The following is a 14705-nucleotide window of genomic DNA, read 5'->3' as shown; positions in this document are numbered from 1 at the left end:
GGACGGGGCTCCGGGAGGAGGGGTGCTGGAGAGACCACCCAGGACTTGCAGAGAAATCCTGAGGATTAAGAAAGGGGCCGCGGGGTACAGAGCGGGCCGGAGCTGGGGGGCCGGGCAGGAAGACAGGAAGCCGGCTGCGATCGCCCAGGCAACGTAGGCCGCGCCGAACCATTGGCTGGTCTTCAGCGGCGTCATCCTTCGCCCCGCAGCGTCCGCCCTCGGAACGCCGGGGGCGCGGCCTCCGCCGGGGCTCAGCCCCACCGGCCCGGAAAGCGGGGTGGGGAGGGGCGTGCCAAGCAGCCTCGCCCCGCCCCCGCTACCCCTGGGCCGACGGGCGTCCTCACCTGGTATAAAAGTATCGCAGAGAGCAATGCTGACGATTTTGGAGCGAGGACAGTGGCTGAGTTGAAGGAAACGGTTCTGACGTCCTCGCCACGCTCCACCCTCGAGACGTGGCCCCGCCCCCGGGCGAGTCGGAATCCTTTAAAAGGTCCGGGGAGTAAGGAAAGGGAGGGCGGGTCGGGCGTCTCCTGGCTACAAGCCGGTGGCTCCACCCAGCCAATCCTTGCCCCGCGGCGGGCAGGACTCCAGCCAATCGCGGCTCGCGATTCGGCCCCGGGGCGGAGCTGGGTGGGCCGGAGGCCAAACCGAGAGGCCCTGGGGAGGTGAGTGAGTCTCCTACTCGGCGCTGGTGGGTCGTAAAGCTGCGGACGTTCCAGGACTTGGTCACTGCGAACCTGGCAGCTAAGGTGAGAGAGAGAGTGAAGCCACCCGGCTTGAGATTTGCCCTGGGTTAGGGGAAGTGGAGGCGCGCCCCCCGAGAGTTGTGGAGGCGGGGTCTGGGCGTGGGTAGGGGGTGCAGATAAGGGTGACTGATGGGGTTGGTGGGGTTTGGGGACTGGAGGCTGAATTCGAGATCCCGGACTGAAGACGAAGTTGGTAGGGCAGGATCTTCAAGTGGACGGAGTTTGAAGCTGGGACATGGGGTGTTTGGAGAAGCGAGAGAACCAAGGAAGGAACTTTTGGGGCAGGAAATCTGAAGATTGGGACAATTCGCGTCTCCCGTGCGGGTTGAATTCGGGGCTCCAGTGTTCTGGAAAAGGTGTGAGGGGTTGGGGCTGGGATTCTGGGCATTTGGAAAAGCGAGAGAACTACGTGCAAGGAATATTGGTGAGAGAAACGCAGTGGAGGAGAGGAGGTGCTGGGGAGAATCCCATGTTCAGGTCTTGGAGTCAGAGGGAGAGTTGGGGGGTGAAGTCGAAAGGCGTTTGAAAGATGGGAGAATAGGAGAAAGTTGACGGCTGAGGGTATCAAAATTAGGCTCCCGAATGGAGTAGATCGGAGCGCATTTGTAGTTTTTGAGCGATGTGTTGGGGCCTGGGTCTGTGGACCCGAGAGCAGTTTGAGGGAAGAATCTGGGGCCTTCTTGGGGTCCGAAGGACCAGGAGAAAGCAGTTGTAGGGCCGGAGTCTGGGGTGGGGGAGGGGAGTTCCAGGCGTGGAGCTCAGACCCGCCGCCCTAGAGGCAGCAGAGGGCGGGGCTCGGCAGGCGCCCGGCAGCTGGACGTCCGGGTTCCCTTCCCCCACCTGCCCCGGGTCCTGTGCGCATGCCCTAGGGGAGGGCGGGGGAGGGTGCTCCCTCCGGCGTGCAGAGCCCTCTGGGGATTGTAGTGCACGCTCAACGTTAGCGAGCGTGCCAGGCAGCTCTTGGCCCACATTTCCCAGAAGCCTCTGGGCTAAATTGTTGCCTGGCTGGATTCTGACTGGAGTTCCATGGAGGGGGCGGAGCCTGGCAGGAGTTGAGTTTTAGCAAATTTTCTTGTGGGGTGCGCTTTGGGGGAGGCCGAAGGAGTAGAAGAGGGAAGGAGGGAGGCTCCTTCCCAGCTTTTGGGTGTGCTTCCAGTGGGTTAGGAAGAGGACATGGAAAGAAATATACTCCCCGGGATGCCTGGGAGGCTTAGTCGCTTAAGCGGTTACCTTCTGCTAGGGTCACGATCCCGGGGTCCTGGGATGGACCTCGCTTACAGCTCCGCACTCGGTGGGGGGGTCTGCTTCTCCCACTCCCTTTGCCCTTCCCTTCCACTTGCGCGCTCTCTCTCGAAAATAAATAAATACAATCTTTAAAAAGAAGATACACTTCCTGTGAAAGAAGAGTCTCAACAAATAGGTGTCTTAACGGGGCTCCAAGTGGCTTGAATATAATAGGCCGTCAATAGATAAAAATATTGAATGAATTGGTGCGCCTGGGTGGCTCAGTGGGTTAAAGCCTCTGCCTTCGGCTCAGGTCATGATCCCGGGGTCCTGGGATCGAGCCCCATATCGGGCTCTCTGCTCTGCAGGGAGCCTGCTTCCTCCTCTCTCTCTCTCTGCCTGCCTCTCTGCCTACTTGTGATCTCTGTCTGTCAAATAAATAAATAAAATCTTTAAAAAAAAAATTGAATGAATAAATGGCAATTAAATTCTTGTTTGTTAAGGTTAACTGTAGGTGGGCCCCATGCATATTTTACAGGTGGGATCTCCTTGAGCATATGGTGAGAAATTTTACAGTCCTCATTTTACAGATGGGGAAACTGAGACCTGATAAAAAAAACCGAGAGGCGGGTGGGGTTATGGATATTGGGGAGGGTATGTGCTATGGTGAGTGTTGTGAAGTGTGTAAACCTGGCGATTCGCAGACCTGTACCCCTGGGGATAAAAATATATGTTTATAAAGCTGTAAAAAAAAAAAAAAAGAAAAGAAAAAAGAAAGGATGAATACCCAAGTTTTGTAGCAACATGGACGGGACTGGAAGAGATTATGCTGAGTGAAATAAGTCAAGCAGAGAGAGTCAATTATCATATGGTTTCACTTATTTGTGGAGCATAACAAATAGCATGGAGGACAAGGGGAGATGGAGAGGAGAAGGGAGTTGAGGGAAATTGGAAGGAGAGGTGAACCATGAGAGACTATGGACTCTGAAAAACGATCTGAGAATTTTGAAGGGGTGGGGGGTGGGAGGTTGGGGGCACCAGGTGGTGGGTATTGTAGAGGGCACGGATTGCATGGAGCACTGGGTGTGGTGCAAAAATAATATTGTTATGCTGAAAAAATAAAAAAATTATTAAAAAAAAAAAAAACGAGAGGCGGTATCACATAACTTACAAGGATCAAACAGCTGAGCAGTGTCAAAGGTAGAATTTATTTTTTTTTTTAAAGATTTTATTTATTTATTTGACAGAGAGAAATCACAAGTAGGCAGAGAGGCAGGCAGAGAGAGAGGAGGAAGCAGGCTCCCTGCCGAGCAGAAAGCCCGATGTGGGGCTCGAACCCAGGACCTGGGATCATGACCTGAGCCGAAGGCAGCGGCTTAACCCACTGAGCCACCCAGGCGCCCCCAAAGGTAGAATTTAAACCAAGTTTCCTGCCTCAAGGCCAGGTCCCCATACTCCACACCTGTTATATGTAACACTTTTGAAGAAATTAGTATTGTGTCTCAAGGAGACAAATTGACTATTCCAGGCCACACAGGCAAGTAAGTGGAATGCAAACCCAGCTATGTGTCTGTCCAGATCTAGTTTTCTCCTCCGCAGCCCTGTGGGATTCCTCCTATGTCCATTTTATAGATTTGGGATTTGGACTAGCCCTGCTATGTCTGACTTGTTCCTCTTCTCTCTTCAGGGCACCATGGTAGGAGGTTTGAAGAGGAAACACTCGGATTTGGAGGAGGAAGAGGAGGTTGAGAAGTGGGACTGGAGTTCAGCAGGCCTGCGGAGCTACCAGCAAGCCCTGCTTCGAATCTCCTTAGACAAAGTCCAGCGAAGCCTGGGCCCCCGAGCCCCGAGCCTACGCAGGCATGTCCTCATACACAATACCCTCCAGCAGCTCCAGGCTGCCCTTTGCCTGGCTCCAGCACCCACCCTGCCCCCTGAGCCCCTATTCCTGGGCGAGGAGGACTTCTCCCTGTCAGCCACCATCGGTTCTATTCTCAGGGAACTGGAGACGTCCATGGACGAGACGGAGCCCCCTCAGAATCCAGTGGCTCCCCCAGGTCCCCAGAATGAAGTGCTGCCCCAGCCCGATCCAGTCTTCTTAGAAGCTCTGAGCTCCCGGTACCTGGGGGACTCTGGTCTGGATGACTTCTTTCTGGACATTGACACATCAGCTGTGGAGAAGGAGCCTGCCCTGGCCCCCCCAGAGCCTCCTCACAACCTCTTCTGTGCCCCAGGGTCCTGGGAGTGGAATGAACTAGATCACATTATGGAAATCATTCTGGGATCCTAAAACTTTGGGGGCTCTTTCCTCATCTCAGCCTCGGTGGGCTGGATCCCTGGATGCCACTGTGTGTGTGTATGTGTGTTTTGGTGGGGTCTCTAAGCCGTGACTGTGGCCTCCTCTCCTCCCATTTCAGGGTTCCACAAACCATCTTGCATGTGTGTGTGGGTCTGGTTATCGCAGCCTTCTGTGAAGGTGGGTCTTCCTGAATTAATTTATCTGTTCCAAATGCCTTAACATGACTCTGTTTCTGGGAGTCTGATTTCCCGCTTCCCACATTGCTTCTGCCTTTCCCTCCAGTTCCTACTCCCCTTGTGACCACTGGGGCCTCAGGGAAGATAAATCTGGGCCTGTCAGAGGATGACAGGGATGTGCTGCCTGGTTACTATGGGAACTCAGACTTTGCTTCTTGCACCTCAAGGGAGCAGGAAGGGCCGGCCTCCTCCTCCAAGGTTGAACCCCACCTCTTTGGCAAGACCCCATCCCAGCAGTCTCCTGATTCATAACCAGGCCGGACCACGTGCAATAGGGTGGAAACCAAACCGCTCCATGCCCCGTTATTTAAAAGAAAGGCGGGTTTTGTGGTGGGTTTTGTTTGTTTTTTGCTTGTTTGTAATGACTTTTTTGTTGTTGTTGTTTTTTTAATAAAAGTATTTTGGAAGGGCTGGTGTTGCCTGAAGTTTCTAAACCTCAGCGGGTCAGTGGGAGGGACCCCAGGCACCTGCACCCCTTACCTGCCAAAGCGGGGGTGGCATATTATTAAATGTAATAACTACTGAGTACTTAAGAGTACTATTCTATCTACTTTGTTTGAATTAAGTCATTTAATCTTAATGGTTATATAGAATTTTGTTAACAGGCTTTACATAGGAGGAACCTCAAGTTCAGAGGGGATGAATCACTTGCTCCCGGTCACACTGCAAGAAAAGCAACGACCATGGGGCACCTGAGTACCTCAGTTGGTTAAGCAACTGTCTTCAGGTCATGAACCTGGGGTCCTAGGATCGAGTTCTACTCAGCTGGGAGCCTGCTTCTCCCTCTGACCCTCTCCCCTCTCATGCTGTTTCTCAATCTCTCTCAGATACATAAACAAATATAATATTTTTTTAAAAAAGCAAGAACCAGGGAGCAAGGACCCAAAACTAAGTTTGGCCTCCAGCCACTGGTTCTTTTTTTTTTTTTTTTTAAGATTTTATTTATTTGACACACACATCACAAGTAGGCAGAGAGGCAGGCAGAGAGAGAGAGGGAAGCAGGCTCCCCACTGAGCAGAGAGCCTGATGTGGGACTCGATCCCAGGACCCTGAGATCATGACCTGAGCCAAAGGCAGAGGTTCAACCCACTGAGCCACCCAGGCGCCCCAGCCACTGGTTCTTAACTATTTGTGTCTTTGCTACTTGGTAAACTTAGATTGCCAGCCACATGGATGCATACAGGAGGAGAAACAGTACCATGAATTACCAAAAGGATAGGTCACTCTTAGCGCTTAAAAAGTCACCCCTTTCATTGTATGCAATGTATTGCTGAGGCCCAAAGGGTAAGGAAGATGCCCCAAAATAGCATTAAGTGTAGATCTTTCTAGGGGCGCCTGGGTGGCTCAACTGGTTAGGTGTCTGCCTGCAGCTCAGTTCATGATCTTGGGGTCCTGGGACCAAGCTGAGGTGCTCCCTGCTCAGCAGGGAGCCTACTTCCCCCTCCTACCCTTCCTTCTGCTGTGTGCTCTCACTCTTCTCTCAAAAAAAAAAAAAAAAAAATCTTTTTGAAAACACTTTTTTTTTTTAAAGATTTTATTTATTTATTTGACAGATGGAGATCACAAGTAGGCAGCGAGGCAGGCAGAGAGAGAGGAGGAGGAAGCAGGCTCCCTGCTGAGCAGAGAGCCCGATGTGGGGCTCGATCCCAGGACCCTGGGACCACGACCCAAGCCAAAAGCAGAGGCCTTAACCCACTGAGCCACCCGGGTGCCCCTGAAAAAACATTTTAAAAAAAGATCTAGAAAACTGTTGACCAGGCTGAAGTTAAAGTACTAAGGATTTATTTGGGAGGTACAAGCCCAGGCTGGTGAGTAGAGAGAAGAGGGGAGGTCCAGGAAGATGGAATGTGAAGTACTGCTGCCCTGGCTAGGCCTGCAAAGACATTTGAAAGCTCACCAGGTGAGTTTACACAGCATTAGGGACTTTTCTGGAAGGTTTGCAAAGAGGAACCACATCAGGGTGGAGTCCACAGGCCAGGAAAGGAGGGGAATTTTGCCTGTGCTTTCTGACCTAAAGCCAAGATTCTCTCCCTAAGAGGGGCTTTGCATCTAAAAGCAAAAAATAAAATACACACACACACACACACACACACACACACGTGAAAGTGAGGTAGCTGACCAATGGGTGCCAATCAAGAGAGAGGAGATGGTCATGAGAACCTCAAGGCACATGTTTCACATCTCAATATGGATGCCCACTGGATCAGGTCTTACCCCTACTTAAAACTCTCAGTGACCTCACACCCAGAATAAAACCCAAACTTCTGTAAGACCCGGCAATCTTGCTCCTAACTTTGCAGTTTAATCTTCCACTATTCCTCACCTCAAGTCACACAGGTCTCATTTGACCTCAAGCTCATATACCCCAGGGCCTTTGCTCTTGTCAATGGCCCAGAGGACATTTCTCCTACAGCTTCACTGATCCAAATGTCCCCTTCTCAGATCTCCAGGTGCACCATCCCCCCACCACCCTCTATTTGATTTTCTTAGTAGCACCTATTCTATCTCAAGTTATTTATTACCTATTTATGGTTAGGCTTCAGGTCTATTAGCACTGGGAGAGGGAGGGGTTTTGTTGGTCTTACCCCAGCTGTATGTCCCAGTACACAGAACTATGCTCAGTGCAGGTGTGCACTCAAAAACAAACTTTTTGTTTTCCTATTGAAAAAATGAACTCCCACCCTCCCTCTTACCTCTCTGAATTCATCTTCCTCACACTACCACTCTCCAGTTCTTTGAACACACCAGCATGTCCCAACCTCAGGCCTCCAGGAGTACCCACCTCACCCAGCGATTGTGTAACCCGTGAAAAGGAGGACCCAATGTACCCTAAGGATTCCAATAATTGCTTACATTTATTGGCTGCCTATTGTGGGCCTGGTGCTCCTCCAGTCATGGGAATAAAATAGCTCCTGCTGTCACACAGCAATGCATTTGGGGAAGGCTGAAATATACACAAAAATAAGTAAAATGTGCTGTCCATCAGGAGGTGATAAATGCTGTAGAGAAAAAGAAAGCAGTTAAGTGGTGGGGCATTGTTACTTCAATGGGATGGCCAGAGAAGGCCTCACTGACAAGGTGACATTTGAGTTAAGACCTGAAGGAGGTGAGAAGTGAGTCATTATCAGTTGGGGGGGGGGCTGAGGAGGGGGATCCATCCTGGTAGAGGTAACAGCTAGTGCAAAGGCCCTGAGGTCAGAACATGAGTGGAATGTTTGCAGAACCCTGAAGAGGTCAGTGTACCTGGAGCAGAGTGTACAAGAACAGAGAGCATCTTACGAGATGAGGTGAACAAGATGGGTGTCCCACGGGAATGAGTGAGCTTTACCGAATTTGATGGAAGCCATGGAAGGCTGCTGAGCAGAGGAGAGATGAGCCCTGACTCACCTTTTACTAGGCCCTCTTTGCCTTACAGAAATCCGAGTGAAAAGGAATCCTGTAGCTTGCTAGTACCACAATGAGGACAGTATAAGGAATACCCCCACTTTCCAGATAAACAGGCTAACAGAGGCCCAGATCCTGCCCGGTTAAAGAACTGATGAGAGAAGTGTAAAAAGGCTGGCCCGCAGACGAACCGGGCCTGAGGACAGAGTCCACCTTCCCCAAACTGCTCTCTTCGGGCCTGCAGGGGTGGGGGTGCTGGGAGGTGGTGGTGTGGATGGGGCGCGGCCGTCGTGGGGCGTGGCCGGCGAGGCAGGCCCCTCCCACCTGCCCGACTGCACCCCCACCCGGAGCTAGCCGGGCGGTGGAATACGCCGGAGGCGACGGCGGTGGCGGGAGCCTGCCCGGCGCCTGCTCCCTCCCCAGAGGCCGGGTGGGGCGGCAGGCTGGGGCGGCCTGCTGGGGGCGGGGCGCTTCCCTCCCCCACCCCAATCCCCTGCGGGCGGAGGCTCCTCCCCAGGCCTGCTGGCCCCAAAGGCTTGCTTCTGGTTTCATTTCCCAAAGCTTGACCTCTCTCCCTCTCCCTTCCCCCCCAGCCCTTTGAATTCCTGGCTCCTTCTGCACTTTCTGGTCTCAGCTCCAGGGTCACCTCCTCAGGGACGCTCTCCTGGACCACCCTGGCACAGGCCTCCGTATTATCCCGTCCTATTTTGTTTTCTTCAAGGCACCGAAGAGAGGTCGACATTATCTTCTTCGTTTATTCATTTTCCAGGGTCTCAAACCACTCGGAATAAAACATAACGTTCTCTAAACGGCCCGAAAGCTTCTCCGACCGCCCCCTCCGCAACATACAGTCCAGCTACACTGGCCTCGCTGCCCCGCAGACTCCGTCCTGGAGGCCTTTGCATTGGCCCTTCCCTGTGGCTGGAGCATTCTTCTACCAGAGCTTTACTACTTCTCTCATTTCATCAGGTCTACTCTGGGAACTTTCTACCAGTATCAGCACCCGCCCAGTCTACCGCACGCCCTTTCATTTCTCTCCTTTCGCTCTGCTTTATTCTTTTACTTTTCACTTGTCACCTTCTAAAATACGAAATTATTTATTATATAAAGTGTATTGTCCACCCCCCCATCAGGGATTTTTATATAATTACTGCCCTATCTGGCGCAGAGGTGTTCGATCCATGAATGTTTTTGTTGTCATACTTCTTTTCTCTGTTTACCCCCTCCCCTGATCCATGAAAAGAGAGACCACTGTGTGAGACTTATCCAGCGCTGTACCCCTAGTGTCTACAACGTCGTCCATGATATAGTAGGTGCTCAATAAACACATTTTGATCAAATTCTTGAGGTTCCTATGAATCTCCAGCATGTGATCTGGAGCAAGCCACTTTTTTTCCTAGGCCATAAGGATAGGTTATGGGGGAAATTATGTGAATTTGCCTGGGAGGGGCTTGGTTTTAATTAGCATTTTACCCTCTTTTTATTAATTAAAAAATTTTTTTTAATTAAGCATATAGAAAAGATAGGGGCAGGGGTGCCTGGGTGGCTCAGTCAGTTGAGTGTCTGCCTTCTGCTCAGGTCATGATCCTGGGGTCCTGGGATGGAGCTCCCTCTTCACTGAGTCACCCAGGCCTCACCCCCTCCTCCCGCCCCGTGCCACAAATATCTTTTGTAGCTGTCTCCTCTTCCCCAAATCAGGATTCATTGAGAGTTCATGTGCTTATTTAGTCGTAATAAAGAAATTATATAGTAACTTTCATTCCAGAAATTTCCCCATTACTAAACCCACCAATCCCTTTTTCTGTTTTCTCAAAATGAATTTTTGGTGGAACAGCCCAGTTGTACTTGTAGATGTCCCACATTCTGTATTTGTCTGTGTTCACGTTTAATTTGTTCCTCTCTGTTTTCTGGAAACTGAAGCTCAGGTCTGGAGGCTTCACGAGATTCAGCCTATGAAATTTAACAGGGAGACCCCAAAGGGAATGTTGTATACTTCCTAACGCATCACATGGGGTGGTACCCAGTGTCGGGGTGTCCCATGATTGTGGGTGCAGGGTTTCCTTACATGGTTAAGATGGTGAGCAGCACATCTCCCCATCATAAAAGGCTACTTGTCTCTTGGCAGTTAGCAAGCAACCTGTGGGGGAATGCCTTGGAGCCTGCCGAGATCCTGTTAACCTTTTACCCTAAGGTTTGAATGAACATCCATTGATAACTGCTGCCTGAATCAACTAATATAGTTAGAATTTTCTGGAGCTTACTTTGGCCAGGAGCTTTACTCCCGACAGTTCTTCCCACAACTCCAGAAGTTAGCAAATGAGCTACTTGGAGAAGCTAAGTCCCATTGTCAGTTTATCAGACAAGTGATAAATTCCTGTCTACCTATATCCCACTCTGTGCGTCCCCCCCACCTAATTGCCTGTGCCATAACCACAACAGCTATTACTACCAACAAAAGAACATGTTGTGCACCATTCTGAGCATTTTGTGCAATTATTCTTGTTTTTAAGATTTTATTTATCTGAGAGAGAGAGAGCGCCTGCGCACAAGCAGGGGGAGCGGCCGGCAGAGGGAGAGACAAGCAGGCTTCCAGCTGAGCAGGGAGCCCAATGGAGGGCTCCATCCCAGAACCCTGGGATCATGACCTGAGCCGAAGGCAGACGCTGAACCGACTAAGCCACCCAGGCGCCCCCAATTATTATTTTTTCTTTTTTCTTTTAGATCTTATTTTTAAGTAATCTCTACACCAAACGCAGGCTTGAACTCAGAACTCGGAGATCAAGGGTCCCATGCTCCTCCGACTGGGCCAGTCTGGCGCCCCTGTGCGATTATTCTTTTTAATCCTCAAAATAATCTCATTTTAAAAAGATGAGGAACCGGAGACTCTAGGGGATTAAAACACTTGTCCAAAGTCGCAGAGCTACTTAGGGAATGGAGCCCGGGATGTGACTCCCGTGGCTCCACTCCTAACTCCGCCCGCTCCTCCTCCCCCTCCTGTAACCGCCATTGAGTCCAGCTGCCCGGCCTCTATTTGCTCAGTGTGCTACAGGGCTCTTATAGACACAACCTTCTTTTAAATTTTCTAACTCTCAAAACATAGGCAAGAAGATGCCCATTTAACAGAGTCTGTATGGCTCAGAGGGGTCCAAGCATTTTTCCAAGATAGCACACCCAGTGAGCGGTCAGAATGTGAACCCATGCCTACCCGGCTTAGAGTGCAGACCCCTGTTAGGGTTAGGTCTGCAAGGAGCTCAGTTGCTGGGTTTTGCCAAGTGTGTGGGCAGGTGTGCGGACCCGCACCTCGAGAAGCAAGAAACACCGGGCCCCTTGCCCGCCGCCCAACTGTCCCGCGGCAAAAAAAAAAAAGCCAACCCACCTGGCCGGGTACCCTCACGCAGTCGCTGGGCATGCGCCCTGAAACCTCCTCTCCCTTCGAGCCTTCCTTTTACAGGCTCCGCCCATCACCGTCCCAGGCCAATCCCCGGGTGGAAGGCGGGGCCACTACAGGAGTGGGCGGTAGTTAAGGGGAGTCAGGAGCCCCGAGTCGTGCGCCGGAGTCAGAACTGCGTCTCCCGACCCAGGCGTCGGTTGCTGAAGGAGAGCGAGCGAGCGATGCTGCCGTCGCCGCTTCCTGATTGGTTGCGCGTGGATCCCTCTTCGTTCTGATTGGCAGCGGGTCAGCTAGGTATGTAAATGAAGTAAAGGGGCCTGAGGAGAGAAGGGAGACCCGCGGCGGGGTCGTTTGGGAGGTTCGATCCCCGGGTCCGCCGGTGAGCACCGGGGCTGCCTGGCATCAAGATGCGCGGGCTCCTAAGTGCCGCCCGGCCGGGCTGGGTGAATCACGCCGCAGCCCGGGAAGGGGGCGGAGGCGCCGGCTCTCTGGCTCCGGCTGCGTGACTCACCCGCCCCCGCCGCTTCGGGAGGAGCCGCCTCCACTGCCTGCCGGAAGCGAGCACGGGCCGAGAGGGCAGAAGAGCCCTCCGGGGATCCCGGCCCGCACGACCCTGGGAGGCAGGCAGGAATGACAGGCAGGACGTGGGGGCAGTGTCGATGTTCCCGGGGTCGGAGGGGCCGGAATCCCCGGGGAAAGCCGTCCTGGCGCCGCTAGGGGGCGCCGGGACCAGGGGGAGGAGTCCGGGTGGGGGCTGAATTCCTGCGGTCCTGGACTCCCGGGTCTTCGGGGAAGGAGGCAAGAACCCTTTTGAGTAGTGTGAGGGGGTCAGTCTTAATGTCCTGTTGGCCAAGGGCTCGGGGACTGGACCCTGCAAGCTACCAAACTTGCTTTTTAGCAAGTTGGGCCCGGGGTCCGGAACCCCAGGGGCCCCTACCCCGGGGTGTGGGTTTTTAAAAGTTCTCTCAGTGACCCTCGGTGCCCGTCAGGATTTCCCAGCAAGCTCTGTCTACTCTGCCTCCCAAATAAATCCTGAATCAACCAACTTTCTTCCAAGTCCACTGCCAACCACCTTCTTCAAGCCACCATCATCACCCGCCCCAGGGTGCAGTAGCCTCTGAATGGAGCTCGGGACCACGTTCTTCTCCGGTTTCCCTTCCTTCCTGCATCATCTTCCTCAAAGCAGCTTAGGGGGATCTTCTGGAAACCTTACCAGTTCACAACGCCACCGTATTCCCTGATCAAAATCCTTCAATGACCCAGTGCAGTCCAAACTCTGCCTCTGCTTGTTCTCCAAACCCCGTCCCATCCTGCGTCACTCTGTGCGCTGACAACACTGGAGCTTTTTATTTTATTTTATTTTATTTTTATTTTAAGTTCAAATTCATCCAGCCTCCAAGTCTTTCTTTGCCTTTGTTGTTGTTCTTTCTTACCTGAATGCTTTCCCCTTGGTTCTTCCTTGGCTGACTCCTGCTTGAGGGCTCAGCTCAAATATCACCTCCTCCCAGGAGCCTTCCCAGACCACTCTCTAGAGAACCTGTTAGTATCTTCCTAGCACCATCTGTACATTTCCTGTCTTTATTTGTCTGATGGGTGGTAGACACTCAATAAATGTCAAACTATGTGAAACAGCTGCTTTCCCGGGGTTAAAAAAAATTTCCTGAATATTGGGTGCTTCACCTGGTTCGCTAAAGAAATATACTAGCTATTCAGGGTACTTGTTAATCAGAAGAGTTACAATGTATTAGGCACTGTTGTAAGTTATTTTTGTATATTACCACATTGATTCCATAAAACAACTCTTTGAAGTAGATAACTATTATCATTCGTATCTTAAAGTTTCCCTAAGAAAGCAGAGGCTCAGGAAATTAAATGGCCTGCCCAAGATCACACCTGCACATCAGTTATCAGAGCCTGGGTTTGAACTTCACGTTGACTTTCTATAACGAATGACTGACTCCTCCCTCCCTGCAGATGATGCTGAGCAAAGGTCTGAAGCGCAAGCGGGAGGAGGAGCAGGAGAAGGAAACCCTGGCAGTGGACACCTGGTGGCTGGATCCCAGCCTCCCTGCTGCGGCCCAGGCCCCCCCACCCGCCACCTCCAGTTCCCTCTTTGACCTTTCGGTGCTCAAGCTCCACCACAGCCTACGGCAGAGCGAGCCGGACCTGCGGCACCTGGTTCTGGTAGTGAACACGCTGAGGCGCGTCCAGGCATCCATGGCCCCCGAGGCGACCCTGCCACCTGTGCCCAGCCCCTCTGCGGCCCCTTGTGTGGCTGACAGCCTGCTGGCCAGCTCCGATGCCGCCCTCTCAGCCTCCATGGCCAGCCTGCTGGAGGACCTCAGCCATATCGAGGGCCTGAGCCAGGCCCCCCAGCCCTTGGTGGACGAGGGGCCCCCAGGCCGCCCCGCCGGGGGTTCCCCACCCAGCCTGGGTGCCTTGGACCTGCTGGGCCCGGCCACTGGCTGTCTGCTGGACGATGAGCTCGAGGGCCTGTTTGAGGACATTGACACCTCTATGTATGACAGTGAACTTTGGGCACCAGCCTCCGAGGCCCTCAAACCTGGCCCTGAGGATGGACCTGGCAAGGAGGAGGCTCTGGAACTGGATGAGGCCGAGTTGGACTACCTCCTGGACGTGTTGGTGGGCACGCAGGCCCTGGAGCGGCCACCGGGTCCGGGGCGCTGATGCCCACAGCAGGGATGGTAGTCTGGTGTCCCAACTGAGCCTGGTGGCCAGACCAGCTCTCCTCTGAAAGACATAGCTGGCTTCCCTAGAACAGAGAGAGAGAGGCTTTGGAGAGAAGAATCCAGTCCTGAGCAACTCCACCTCTATCCTCTTGTCTAGGACTCATGAGGGGAGGCTGGGGGAGGCTGGGATTGGCCGTGGGGGTGGGAGGACAGGGCCTGGTGGCTGGAAGATGATTTGGACCAGGCCCTGTGCTGGACTGAAACCCCAGGGGCTGGAGCCTGGGAGTCTTTTCCCTGATGTGGGAAGAGACCACACCATTCTGTGGAAATTAAAACCAGTCCTGGGAAATTTCAAGTCTGTGTGCTTTGTATCTGGGCTAAGGGCGACATAGTAACTTCCAGCATTTAGTGAGCAGGGAACTGGGCACCTGGCACAGTGCTAACCCTTGCCATCCCCCGAACAAGATGGGCATGATTACTATCCCCACTTGACAGCCCAGAAACCTGAAGCTCCAAGAGGTCATCCCTTGAGGACGTGGGTTTCAGACCATGAACTTCACTGCTTTATATCCGTCTGAGAAGCAGATGGATTAGCTCTGGTAACTGGAGAAAACTCCCCAGAAGTACTCGGCCAGGTTTCTCTGGTGTGCCCAGTGGGTACATAATGAGGGGGGCGGGAGCCAGGCCACTTGAATCTACCTCTGTGTCTTGGGGCTGGGGGCAAAAGGGAGCTTT

General features: G+C 52.7%; 2 protein-coding genes across 2 annotated transcripts; both read left to right on the top strand.

The window, feature by feature from the left end:
- Positions 1–515: 515 nt before the first annotated feature.
- On the top strand, positions 516–4916 carry SERTAD3 (SERTA domain containing 3). Its single transcript, XM_047710560.1, has 2 exons — positions 516–749; positions 3658–4916. The coding sequence occupies exon 2, from the start codon at positions 3664–3666 to the stop codon at positions 4258–4260; it is 597 nt and encodes a 198-aa protein (XP_047566516.1). The 5' UTR covers positions 516–749; positions 3658–3663; the 3' UTR covers positions 4261–4916.
- A 6507-nt stretch (positions 4917–11423) lies between these two features.
- SERTAD1 (SERTA domain containing 1) lies at positions 11424–14319 on the top strand. Its single transcript, XM_047712343.1, has 2 exons — positions 11424–11574; positions 13255–14319. Exon 2 carries the CDS (start codon positions 13255–13257, stop codon positions 13966–13968), a length of 714 nt encoding a protein of 237 aa, XP_047568299.1. The 5' UTR covers positions 11424–11574; the 3' UTR covers positions 13969–14319.
- Positions 14320–14705: the final 386 nt, after the last annotated feature.

Source organism: Lutra lutra, chromosome 17, assembly GCF_902655055.1.
Source record: "Lutra lutra chromosome 17, mLutLut1.2, whole genome shotgun sequence".
NCBI lineage: Eukaryota > Metazoa > Chordata > Mammalia > Carnivora > Mustelidae > Lutra > Lutra lutra.
This window is presented reverse-complemented; position numbering and strand designations above follow the sequence as displayed.